This window comes from Lolium rigidum, chromosome 1 (assembly GCF_022539505.1).
Source record: "Lolium rigidum isolate FL_2022 chromosome 1, APGP_CSIRO_Lrig_0.1, whole genome shotgun sequence".
In the NCBI taxonomy this organism is placed as follows: Eukaryota; Viridiplantae; Streptophyta; class Magnoliopsida; order Poales; family Poaceae; genus Lolium; species Lolium rigidum.
Window position 1 is genome coordinate 249,615,776 of NC_061508.1, and position 13,632 is coordinate 249,629,407.

Here is a 13,632-nt window from a genome sequence, read left to right on the forward strand (position 1 = left end):
TCTTCACCTTTATAATATATAGCTCATGGGACAAATAGCTTAAAAACTATTGTGGTATTGAATATGTACTTATGCACTTTATCTCTTATTAAGTTGCTCGTTGTGCGATAACCATGTTCCCGGGGACGCCATCAACTACTCTTTGTTGAATATCATGTGAGTTGCTATGCATGTCCGTCTTGTCCGAAGTAAGGGAGATTTACCACTTATTTAATGGTTAGAGCATGCATAATGTTAGAGAAGAACATTGGGCCGCTAACTAAAGCCATGATCCATGGTGGAAGTTTCAGTTTTGGACATATATCCTCAATCTCATATGAGAAAATTAATTGTTACTACATGCTTATGCATAAAAGAGGAGTCCACTATCTGTTGTCTATGTTGTCCCGGTATGGATGTCTAAGTTGAGAATAATCAATAGCGAGAAATCCGATGCGAGCTTTCTCCTTAGACCTTTGTACGAGCGGCATAGAGGTACCCCTTTGTGACACTTGGTTAAAACATGTGCATTGCGATGATAATCCAGGTAATCCGAGCTAATTAGGACAAGGTGCGGGCACTATTAGTATACTATGCATGAGGCTTGCAACTTGTAGGATATAATTTACATAACACATATGCTTTATTACTACCGTTGACAAAATTGTTTCTTGTTTTCAAAACCAAAGCTCTAGCACAAATATAGCAATCAATGCTTCCCTTTGCGAAGGGCCTTTCTTTTACTTTTATGTTGAGTCAGTTTACCTATTTCTCTCCACCTCAAGAAGCAAACACTTGTGTGAACTGTGCATTGATTCCTACATACTTGCATATTGCATTTGTTATATTACTCTATGTTGACAATTATCCATGAGATATACATGTTACAAGTTGAAAGCAACCGCTGAAACTTAATCTTCCATTGTGTTGCTTCAATGCCTTTACTTTGAATTATTGCTTTATGAGTTAACTCGTATGCAAGACTTATTGATGCTTGTCTTGAAAGTACTATTCATGAAAAGTCTTTGATTTATGATTCATTTGTTTACTTATGTCATTTACCATTGTCTTGGATCGCTGCATTCATTACATATGTTTACAATAGTGTGATCAAGTTTATGATGGCATGTCACTCCAGAAATTATCTTTGTTTATCGTTTACCTGCTCGGGACGAGCAGAAACTAAGCTTGGGGATGCTGATACGTCTCCGACGTATCAATAATTTCTTATGTTCCATGCCACATTATTGATGATATCTACATGTTTTATGCATACTTTATGTCATTATTATGCGTTTTCCGGAACTAACCTATTGACGAGATGCCGAAGGGCCAGTTCCTGTTTTCTGCTGTTTTTTGTTTCAGAAATCCTAGTAAGGAAATATTCTCGGAATCGGACGAAATCAACGCCCAGCATCTTAGAATCCCCGGAAGCATCCAGAACACCCGAGAGTCGCCAGAGTGGACCCACAGGGGGCCCAGATGATAGGCCGGCGCGGCCCAGGCCCTGGCCGCGCCGCCTTATGGTGTCGTCGCCTCGTTGACCCTCTGACGCCGCCTCTTCGCCTATAAGAAGCCCCTCGACCTAAAACCTCGATACGGAAAAGCCACGGTACGAGAAACCTTCCAGAGCCGCCGCCATCGCGAAGCCAAGATCTGGGGGACAGGAGTCTCTGTTCCGGCACGCCGCCGGGACGGGGAAGTGCCCCGGAAGGCTTCTCCATCGACACCACCGCCATCTTCATCACCGCTGCTTGTCTCCCATGAGGAGGGAGTAGTTCTCCATCGAGGCTCGGGGCTGTACCGGTAGCTATGTGGTTCATCTCTCTCCTATGTGCTTCAATACAATAATCTCATGAGCTGCCTTACATGATTGAGATTCATATGATGATGCTTGTAATCTAGATGTCATTATGCTAGTCAAGTGAGTTTTACTTATGTGATCTCCGGAGACTCCTTGTCCCACGTGTGTAAAGGTGACAGTGTGTGCACCGTGTGGGTCTCTTAGGCTATATTTCACAGAATACTTATTCATCGTTGAATGGCATAGTGAGGTGCTTATTTATATCTCTTTATGATTGCAATGTGTTTGTATCACAATTTATCTATGTGCTACTCTAGCAATATTATTAAAGTAGTTCTATTCCTCCCGCACGATGTAATGGTGACGAGTGTGTGCATCCGTGTTAGTACTTGGTTTATGCTATGATCATGATCTCTTGTAGATTATGAAGTTAACTATTGCTATGATAGTATTGATGTGTACTATTCCTCCTACATATGCATGAAGGTGACGAGTGTGCATGCTATGTTAGTACTTGGTTTAGTCTTTTGATCTATCTTACACTATAAGGTTACTTAAATATGAACATTTAATTGTGGAGCTTGTTAACTCCGGCATTGAGGGTTCGTGTAATCCTACGCAATGTGTTCATCATCCAACAAGAGTGTAGAGTATGCATTTATCTATTCTGTTATGTGATCAATGTTGAGAGTGTCCACTAGTGAAAGTGTAATCCCTAGGCCTTGTTCCTAAATACTGCTTGCGTTACTCTCGCTTGTTTCTTGTTTCACTGTATTACTACTCGCTGCAATACTACCACCATCAACTACACGCCGAGCAAGCTATTTTCACGGCACCGTTGCTACTGCTCATATATATTCATACCACCTGTATTTCACTATCTCTTCGCCGAACTAGTGCACCTATTAGGTGTGTTGGGGACACAAGAGACTTCTTGCTTTGTGGTTGCGGGGTTGCATGAGAGGGATATCTTTGACCTCTTCCTCCCTGAGTTCGATAAACCTTGGGTGATCCACTTAAGGGAAAACTTGCTGCTGTTCTACAAACCTCTGCTCTTGGAGGCCCAACACTGTCTACAGGAAAAGGAGGTGACAGTGTGCATGCTACGTTAGTACTTGGTTTAGTTGTGTTGATCTGTCATGCACTCTAAGGTTATTTAAATATGAACATCGAATATTGTGGAGCTTGTTAACTCCGGCATTGAGGGTTCGTGTAATCCTACACGGTTAGTGGTGTTCATCATCCAACAAGAGGGTGTAGAGTATGCATTTATCTATTCCGTTATGTGATCAAAGTTGAGAGTGTCCACTAGTGAAAGTCTAATCCCTAGGCCTTGTTCCTAAATATCGCTATCGCTGCTTGTTTACTCGTTTCTATCGCGTTACTACTCGCTGCGTTACTACGCTTGTTTACTGTCCTGGGCAAAGCACTTTTCTGGTGCCGTTGCTACTACTTATTTATACCACCTGTATTTCACTATATCTTCGCTGAACTAGTGCACCTATTAGGTGTGTTGGGGACACAAGAGACTTCTTGCTTTGTGGTTGCAGGGTTGCATGCGAGGGATATCTTTGACCTCTTCCTCCCTGAGATCGATAAACCTTGGGTGATCCACTTAAGGGAAACTTGCTGCTGTTCTACAAACCTCTGCTCTTGGAGGCCCAACACTGTCTACAAGAATAGATGCTCCCGTAGACATCAGTGATCTCTTCGTGGAAGATTGTGAAGGGGCCCGGGCTTCTCCTTCGCGGAGCTTGTGAAGTGGTTGTGGAGCTTGCCATCTCCGGAGTGGAGGAAAAGCTAACCATAAAAAGGGCCATTATCCTTCGTGGGTGTGGCTCGGAGAATAGGGTGAGCCTTCGTGGCGCGGGGAATCCTTCGTGGGACCTCCACTCCTCCAAACGTGACGTACCTTCTTGCAAAGGAAGGGAACACGGGAATACATACTCGTCTCCGCGTGCCTCGGTTATTTCTATACCCGAGCTCTCTTTCCTTGTGATAGCCATCGTGCTTGAAGTACATATATCTTGCTATCACTTGTGCTACATATATCTTGTGCCTATCTTGCTTAGCTCTAGTTGCTATTGTTACACTTAGTTGAGCTTAGCATATTTAGGGTTTGTGCTTGTAATCTAAACGTTAGTTTAATTCCGCATTCTTACAAGACAAATCCGTAAGAGTTTTTAATTGCCTATTCACCCCCTCTAGGCGACATCTCGATCTTTCACTCACCCTCGCCAAGTTCCAGGGGAGAGTGGAGGTCGCACATCTCATGGAGAAGGTGGTTGCACAAATTTACTCACTTAGGGGTTGCCAATGCCATGAAGGCACCCAGTGGCGGAGCCACGTTGAGAGCTGTGTGGTCAATTGACCACACAGCTTTTTGCCATGTTCTTTGTATTTTGGTATTAACCTTGTAATTTTTTTTAAAATAAGTAAAACTTATATGTATTTGACACCACTGATTTGAAATGACAACACTGACTTGAAGTTCTGGCTCCGCCACTGAAGGCACCGCGCCTGAAGCTACCCTGAGCCCCTATAATCGTGCTAAGCTCTTCATTTTTTCTCCTAGACCATCCCTACCCGATGAATTAACCAATGGTGGCCTCCGTCTCTTGCCCCGATCAAAATCATCGTCGGTAAGTTCGTGGTCTTGGCGAGCTAACCAAGCCGACCTCATCCAATTCATTGTATGAGCATCATAACCTCCTAATAAGCCGACACTTACATTCTGTTGTAGCATGAGCATCCTACAACAGCAGATCCCGGTAGTCCCACCATGGCTGGACTTTGGAGGTTGAGCTTACGGCGCAACAAGCAATCTGCGATCAATGGCATATACCATATGGTTAGGTATCGTTGGCATCGTCCTGGCCTCTGGGTTCATTGCTTCCAGGAAGATCACGATGACGAACAAAATGAAAAGAGAAGAGACATAACAGGTGATCCCCACGTTCACATCACCATAGTACCCACATGTGCTGCCAGCTCAGCCTCACAAATGAGCCCCACCGTCTAGTACTACTGTCAACAATCTCTCAAACAACTATTAATGCTACTTGTGACTCCATACCCGTTACTTGTTAGTTATTGAAAGAAATAGAAAAATAGGTGTTGACTTGTTAACCTAGCCTCAATTGTGGTAGAATTTTGTAATTTATGGTGTGTTTGGATTGCTACCAAAGCATACCTTACCAATTTTTTGGTCATAGCCAAAATATTGGTCATTGTTTGGATGGTAGCCAACTTTTTGGTCTGCCAATGCTCCACTACCAACTCTAGTTCAATTTTTAGTCAATATTTGCCAACTTGTGGGCAAGGAATACCTCAACCAAAATATTGGCTAGCCAAAAGTTTGTTAGAACAATCTTGGGCACAAGCCAAACACACCCTTACTTTAAATTTCAAAAAAGTAAATCAAATTTGTTAAATTTGGTAAAATCGCAAACGGTAAGCCCTAGGTACTTACAGTGTAGGAGATGTAGCGAGGGCCGGTGGTGAACCTGGTGGCGACGTTTTCCACGCTCACGGACCACAACACCATGGAGGCAGTCGATGCGGGCTCAAGTCCAAAGGAGATGGCTAGGGGAATGGTGGAACAAGTGGGCGACACATGCCCCGACACAAAGGAGACGAGGATGGGGACATAGGAGGGGGTGGCGTCGGGGCTAGGGATGTCGTCTAGCCGCTCCTGGAAGGCAGCACAACCACTAGAGAGGTTCACTGTAGCTCCGCTCACCTCTATTGGCAGCCACAACAGATCCATCGTGGATGCCCCCTCTCCACCCGAATAAGGCCGACTGAGGGCTGGCGGAAGTGCGGGCGTCGATGGACGGCGGCCGGAGACGCTCGGCGGGTGGGGACGCGATGAACGACAATGCGATGGGGCCGACGGCGTTGAGGCACGAGGAGGGAAATTTCAGCCCCGACGATTGGAGGTTCCGACGCGTGCATTTGGCATTTTTGGGAGTGACCAAATTGATGAGTATATCTAGCGAGCGAGCGGGTCCTTTCTCTCCGTCCCATTTTTTTAGAGAGTGGTATCTCTTTTAGATTGTGGTGGGTGATGTTTTTAGTTGTTTTTGTAAGTAGTGACTTCAGTGCTCCGGAGTATAGCTGGGCACAGGCTGGGCTGGGCTGGCATGTCGGTCCGGGCTTCGGCCTAAATCTTGAGCCCAAACATTGGGCTAGGTTGGGTTCGGTCCTACAAAATACATGATTTAGGGAGGAGTCGCGCCACACCGAGCTTTTTCATGTTTCAACCCTTATCTAGACTAATTTCTAGGCCCGATGATCGGGCCGGTGTCGGGTCTACATTTTTAGTTTCGAGCCTTTTAGGCGCAGGCCGAGCCCGGCGTGGCCCAAGTTTTGCCGAGGAATAACTAGGAGTGAATTTATTTCTTCTAATGGAGATGCTCTGAGACTGCTCATAGTGGAGGTAACATAGGTGGTAACATCACACATATCAAGGCATTTTGATGACATGACATGACAATAAATGAAAAAGAGAGTGATGTGGTAACTAGCTATGTTAGACTCTTCCAATAATATAGCCAACTGCTGGCTATAACAAGATGCCATGTCATTTGTAGTCACCATATAGCTAACATGTACAATAGTTGGCTATAAGAAATAGAGTACTTCACTAAAATATGACACACCTTTCACTCTCACAAAGTGCCTAGAAGCACGTGCAAGAGCTGGCTATTGCATAAGAGTTCACATCCCTTCTCTCTCCCCTTCTCTCTCCTACAAGTCATCTAAAATATATTATTTAATGTCGTATAGCCAGTTGACTGGACTCTATTATACTTGCTCTTACCATAATATCACACAACCCAAAGCAATATGAGTCTACAATATAATTAATGACACATTAGATGAAACCACATCTAAGTTACTACCCACTATGGAGGTAATAATTTCTGTTACTAGTCTAAGTTACTTCCAACTACACCTGGGCATTCCTCGGGCCGGTCGGGTTTTGGGCCGGACCCAAAAAAGCCGAACCTAAATTCCGAGGCCCGAGCCTGGCCCGGGCCAACCTTCAGGCTTACAAATCGGGCCCGAACCTGGCCCGAACACAGAAAATCCCAGCCCAGCCTGATGTTCGGGTTCCGAAATCAGACCCGAACCCGGCCCGACATGCAAGCCCGACAGGCCTGACTCGGGATTTTTGGGCCGAACAGGGCGGGCCGGGCTGCCCATGCCCAGCTATACTCCCCACTATGAGAGGTGCCTTCCATTTATACCTGAGCATTTCTCGGGCCGGGCCGACCAAGGCTCGACACGGAAAATCTCGGACCAGTCCCGGCCCGACCGTCGGGCCGATAATCCTGGCCCAAGCCCGACCCATCATAAGAAAAGCCCGTCGGGCCTCGGGCCGGGCCGTTTCCTTAAATCGCGCAAAATGATGGCCCAGGCCCGGCCCATGCTGACCATCGGGCCAAAAAATCTGGCCCAAGCATGGTTGGGTCGGGCTTGGCCCGGGAATTTCGGGCGGGCCGGGTGGGCCGACCGGGCCGGGCTGCCCATGGCCCTCCCTCGAGACTGGACGACCTCCTTGACGGCTTGACCCCTGTTCGCCAAGGTCGTCGCATACTTCTTATGCCCGCAACCTCCCCTCCCCATCACCAGACTCCAAACCCTAGACGCGCCGCCCGCCGCCCGCCGCCCGCCGCGACACCACATCCGGCGAGATCGAGATGCGGCCGCGCGGCAGAGGAGACGACGCGGACGAGGACGTCGACTACGACTCCTCCCCGGACCGGCGCGCCCCGCCCGACCACGACCCAGCGCCGTCGCCGGCGCCGGCGCCCGCGCCGCGCGCGCCCCTCAGCAGCATGGTAGTCAGGCCGTCCCCGCCGCCGCCGCCACAGCCTAGCGCCTCCTCCTCCCCGTCCCGCTCCCGCTCCCGCTCCCCCGCCCGCTCCTCCCCCTCCCCGTCCCCCGCCCAGGGTAGCCGCCGCCGCGGGTCCTCGCTCCCGCGCCGCCGCCGCGACCTCTCGCCGCCCGACCTCCGGATCAGGGACAGGCGCCGCTCGCCGCCGCCTCCTCCTCCTCCCGCCAGGCGCCGCTTCGGGAGCCCGCCCCCGCACCGCCGCGCCGGGAGCCCGCCGCCCCCGCAGCGCCGCCGCTTCAGTCCTCCCGGGTTCCAGCCCCGGCAGCCGCGCTACTATGACGAGCCGCCGCCGCAAGGTCTGTTGTGCTGAAAACCCTCGATTCTCCGCGGTTGCTCTAGATCTATTGTTCTTCAGTTCCTTTTCACATCTTTAGTCGCTATATTATCCTTGAATGAATGTTGTATATGAACTGTTTTTAAAACTGCTGAATGCTGACATCTTTCATTGATCTGCAATTTCTGACCTGTATGCCAGCACTTACGATTCCGCTCTGGCTGGGTGCCATGGGTACCTTGAGAGCACTTATACATAATGTTTGATTTGCCATCCTTTCATTTCTCAGAAATGTAGAATTGCGTTACTTGATTTCTCTGGGTGCATGAATTCTTTGAGCCTTTTAGTTATGGTTTGATCTTCCTGTTTTTGTTCACCATTTGACCGTGTAGGATTGCGTTGTTAGGACCGAGGCTCTCAACACTAGATCTTGGTTACATAAAATGCCCATCATGCTAAGAGTAATATTAATAAGTGTGGTTAAATATATCAATAGGTTTGCTGCAAGCATTTGCTCTGTCTTTCTTTCTCATGGTCATGTACAGAATTTCTATGACCATATACACATTTTTTATGTCCTTGTTTCCATTTCCCTTTAGTAAGTCAGGTGTTCTACGGTAAGATACTAAGATTGATTTCAGCATCTCCTCAATTTCAAACTCTGCCTTCTTGCTTTTCTCTTTTGATCTAACTAGTTCAAATACCTTCACACTCACCATGTAGGAATAGTCAGTTTCACCACTAAACCACTACATCTAGGAACATAATGCACAGAATTGCCCAACTGTAAGATCTCCTGATTTGTTTCGAGCCGTTGTAGTCTGTAGATATTATCTAATTTTTTACTGGCTTGGATATTCAGTGTTGTGGCCAAGCACTGCAAGCCCCTCTAAGTATCAAATGAAGTATGGAATTGGCTGTTCTACCGTAGCAGTTTCCAACATGTCTGGCTAGGAGACAGGATCTTAGTATTGATGCTTCTTACGGCAATATTGGTCTGCTTCTTGATTTTGCTTGTTTGCTGGCATAGATTGTGGAAGTATTCTGCCTGTGCCCTGATGCAATTATATTGTAAAACAACTCAGTTGCTGTGCAACTGGTGAATCCTGACAAGGCTGGAGTTGTGATAGTGACAAAACAAAGGAAAGGCGGAGAACTCGACTGTACTGACTGTGCTGTGGTTACCCTTAGTTATACTGGGTGCAAGGATTGGGATCAAGAGCCCAGAAGACATGTTTCCTAGTCATGTTTGAGCAAACACTAAATGGAAATTTCCATCGGTAAATACCACCAGAAAATTAACAATTGTTCTTAAAGTGCTAGACCCAGAACAAGATGCAATTCAAGAAACAAAATTTTCATCAGTCAATACCAAACAGCAAAAATAAAATCATGTGACTTGTCACTTGCAGCGCACAAGGATGTCGTTGCAAAATGGGAAGGTCAATCAGCAGAGGGTAAATCTGTGTGTAAACCAAAACATATCATCAAGGTATACATGCTTGTGTTGTCTCAGACTTACCTTGCTGAAAGTAACCTGGCACATGGATACCTAGGAATTCCATTGATATGAACATGAGGAGTCGCTTCTCGCTTTTGATCAGTTGTTGTACCTGACCAACTGCTTCATTTGAGCTTTTGAGATAAACATGTCGAGATGAAGTTGAGGTAGTATCAAGGCAGCTGTGGTCAGTTTTTTTTTTGGATTGCCTGAGTTTGCAGTTAATATGAATTTGAGTTGCATCTCCTTGCATCAAATGTGAAACCTGACCAATTCCTCGCTTTGAGTTTTTGGTAATCTTGATACCTTCAGAATGAACTAAGTCGTGGGCTACATTTTGGAAGTAGCATCATGACGTTCCTTTGACAATCTTCCCAAACAAGCTGTTGGATGTGGGCAGTATTGTTGAAATAAGAGCTCTACTTGTACCGGCGTAAAGTACATCAGCGAGTGCGACTGTTGATGCCATTAATTGGTACAGGGACTTCGGCATTAAGGATCAACGTGTTGCAGCTACTGAGCTGTCTTAGATTGGAAGTTTGTTTGGTGCTGTAAGAGAAAATCGAAGCTGACAGACAACTTGGTAGCCTTTGTGGGAAGACAGCATGGAAACAAGTAACATCGGATGCCTGCCACTTTATCTTATTATGCCTTCATGTAGGAATTTCTTTTTAGCTTTCAATGGAGGATTACCTCAATAATTTCTGATAAGTTGACCTGCCTTGTGGAGTGAGGTTGACAGAGGAGCCCCTAAGTTATTTGTTGACTGCATGGTTTACTCTTCAAGATACCATTGACAAACTGCTGCACTGGACCACTTGCCGCATAGGCATTGACATGACAAATGGTTGAGTGCGTTACTGGTTCACAAGGAAATAAGTTTTGTCTTAGCAGCATCTGATTCCCAATATCTAGATGTTAGCTATGAACAGATAGCTGGGTTTTGGGTTGAGCTGCAGTTTCAACGGTATTTCCTTCTCAGAGCGTCTCTTAAGAAATACTGGCCTTTGCAATCACTAACTTTTTTGGTATGTGGAGAGTAACTTTGTCAAAAGTGTATCTCCTGATGGGGTTTGCCTATTTCAACCCCATTTGGCTGGAGTAAGCACTTCTTTGCTGATTATGTCTGTTCCTTGTCTTCTAATGTTCATTTGGTTGCTATTACTTTCTTTACAGGATTTGGCATGCATGCTGGACCCTCACCTCCGCGACAACGCAGATTAGAAAGCGGCAACTTTGATGACACTATGGGTCCACGTTATGCTCATGGATATGAAGGGAGTGGTCGAGGATATGTGGGGAGTGGTAGAGGATACGAAGGGGGTGGTAGAGGATACGAAGGGGGTGGTAGAGGAGGTGCAAGGCTCCGAGATGGTTCTCCACCATATGGAAGAGGGGGCAGATCTCATGGAAGGGGGCATACTGGTCCTGGTAAGGAGTTCATTCTAATTGATGGAGAATATGTTCACAGGAATGACCCAAATCTGTCACCAAGAGAAGGTGATTGGATATGCCAGAATCCAAGGTAAGTTCATTTTTCAGTTTCTTTTTTTAGTTAGTCACTTTATCTTGCTTCCTGAACTTCATTTCTTGTTGCTTTCCTTTTCAGCTGTGGAAATCTCAACTTTGCTCGACGAAGTCACTGTAACAATTGCAACAAGCATCGCTATGAGCCTAGCCGCAGTCCTCTCAGGGGGTACTATGACTCTCCTCCGCGAGTGCCTGTAAGGGTGCTTGGTCCACCAAGTGATCGTGCACCACCAAGAGAAATGGCAAGGTACAGATCACCACCCCGTGATTGGGTTGTTGGTGATCCGAGAGGTTATCCAACTAGATCACCTCCAGATCGTGTAGGACGATTTCCAGACCCATTGCAGAGGGAAAGAATGGGCTTCCGCGGTGACCGTGAGTTGAGGGACCCTGTGAAATTTGAGTGGTCTTCTGCTGAGCACAAGCAGAGGGAGCGCCCACATGGTGGGTTGTATCCTGACAGGAACCGTCGACACTCTGGATCTCCTGGAGGGAACTGGGGGAGCGATAGGCGGGACAGAAGCAGATCTCCTGCAGGCAACAGACCTATGAAGAGTGCTTTCACAGGCAGGGATCGACCAGACCTGGAGTATGGTGGCTCATATGTAGGCCGAGGGCGGTCTAACAATTTGGATGCTGGCCGTGGGCTTGGGCGTGGTGGTGGTTACAGACAAGGAGGTGGTCCATACCCTGGTGAGGGCAGAGGTGATCGCCGTGCTGCTCCGTATGGTAGGAACGAGGAACGCTACTAGTTATAAACTGACCAGACTCATTCTTGGAGCTGCTCTGGAAAGAAAATCTAGTTAAGGGAGTGCTTGAGAACTGGTGCAGCTTGTAATATTAAACTTCCTGTACTACCGGTCCTGAACTGTGATGACATTTCAACTGTTCACGGATGAACAAGTTCACTATGCCTTGGATGATCATCGTATTTGGTTATGTTCCGTGAGCCACTGAGGTTGTTTTGTTACGTCCAGCTGATTATTTGATTCTTTTTGAGTTGCCTCGGTTGGTTTGTGGCCTCAAGGATGGTGAAGAACTGAAGATAGGACTGGAATTGTACCGGTTGTTCTGACTTTCTTCTGCTTACAGGCCTTGTGGGACGGTGGGTATAACAGAGCACAACATCATCACGGGGCAATAGCAATTTCAGTGGCCACGGCATTGTATCAATTGTCTGGAAGATCAATGTAGATTGTAGAGTATTTTTTTGCACGACTTGTTAGAGGCGCCTGTACAATCCTGATCTTGTGCTGAACGCATTGCCAAATATTAGCGATTTTCAGTAGATAGAGATGGGTGACGACTTGGAAGTGTTAGGCTTACCTGTTGACTCATTGCATTTGTAGTGTGCAAATGTCTCGTGTTTCACTGTTTGGGACGGGTTGAGAAGACTGGAGTACGATTGGAGCTGTCATGTAAGTATATGCTAAGACACCCATTACGTAAGGTGTATATCAGTTTATTTTGCACGTAAGATAGGACCGATTGTGCGTATCATTCTCACATAAAACATCTCTCGTCGAAGGTAGTTTCATTGATAAACGGACATAGGTTACTCAGGCCAACTCAATGGACCGTGGTCTAAATTTGGGTCAGGTGAGGGCATCCCATCCCGCGCCCGCGCGTACGGATGGATCGATGTGAACAAATCCGCGGCCCAACGTGGCAATGCACCGTAAATGTGGATGGCTTTGGCGTCCGGAACGATGCAAACCCGGCCCAAATCTGGGCTAGATTTGTGTGGTCGCGGATGGCACACGTCGTCCGGTCGAGTCCGGATGCTCGCCTGCTTGTCTCCCTTGGACACATCTATTGGTGACCGCGCGCGTCTTATTAAATGTGGATTGGAGAGATCTGTCCCTATCCACTCTAGTCCCCACTCTAGTCTCCACTCTCTCGACGGTTCCGTACGCACGCGCAACCACCGCCATGGCCCCGAACAGACGGTTCGCTCCCGCCGCTAACGATGGCGAGGCCAGCAGCAGCCGCCGTCCTCCGTCGGTGCTGTGGTCGGACGAAACCGCGACGGTCTCCACATCGGAGAGGCCGCCCGCGGCAGCGCGGCATTGGCGCAACCCGCGACGCTGCTGCTGCCGAAGCCGGAGTCCCCGGAAGAAGACCCCGACCTACGCGCCGCTCTGGCGCTGTCGGCGACGAAGGAGGAGCCGAAGTGACCGCATCTCCAAGCGTCCATTCGCACCTCCGCGATGGAGGAGGAGGCCCAGGAGCAGGTCGAGGACACCGAGGCCTGGGCCTTCTTCGACCAGGTCCGCGCGGAGGAGGCCAGGCTCCGCCGCGAGGAGCAGATGCAGCAGGAGGCCAGGTGCCGGCGCGGAGGAGGAGAAGCGCCAGAAGGCCAGACGCCTCGCCTGGCAGGAGAGGGAGCAGCACCTCAGGGAGGAGGCGCAGCTCCGGGCTGCTGCGTCGGAGCAGCGGGCGGCTCCGGACCCGCACTCCGCCTGGGAGGAGGCCCTGTGGTCTCCGTGGCCGGAGTCCCCGGTGCGGTCGAGCCACAACAGTGCCTCGCCGCCCGGGGATGTTGTCGACGCCGACAGCGACGACGCCCATAGGGACTAGGCGGCGCACCGGCGGCCACCGCGTCCTCGTCAAACCCTAATAGAGGGTTTTTTTTTATT

General features: G+C 48.2%; 1 protein-coding gene across 1 annotated transcript; it reads left to right on the plus strand.

Moving 5' to 3' along the window:
• The first annotated feature begins 7,470 nt into the window (after window positions 1-7,470).
• On the plus strand, window positions 7,471-11,919 carry LOC124692498 (serine/arginine repetitive matrix protein 1-like). The gene is made up of 3 exons (XM_047225890.1): window positions 7,471-7,984; window positions 10,640-10,988; window positions 11,073-11,919. Exons 1-3 carry the CDS (start codon window positions 7,492-7,494, stop codon window positions 11,743-11,745), a joined length of 1,515 nt encoding a protein of 504 aa, XP_047081846.1. The 5' UTR covers window positions 7,471-7,491; the 3' UTR covers window positions 11,746-11,919.
• The last annotated feature ends 1,713 nt before the right edge of the window (window positions 11,920-13,632 follow it).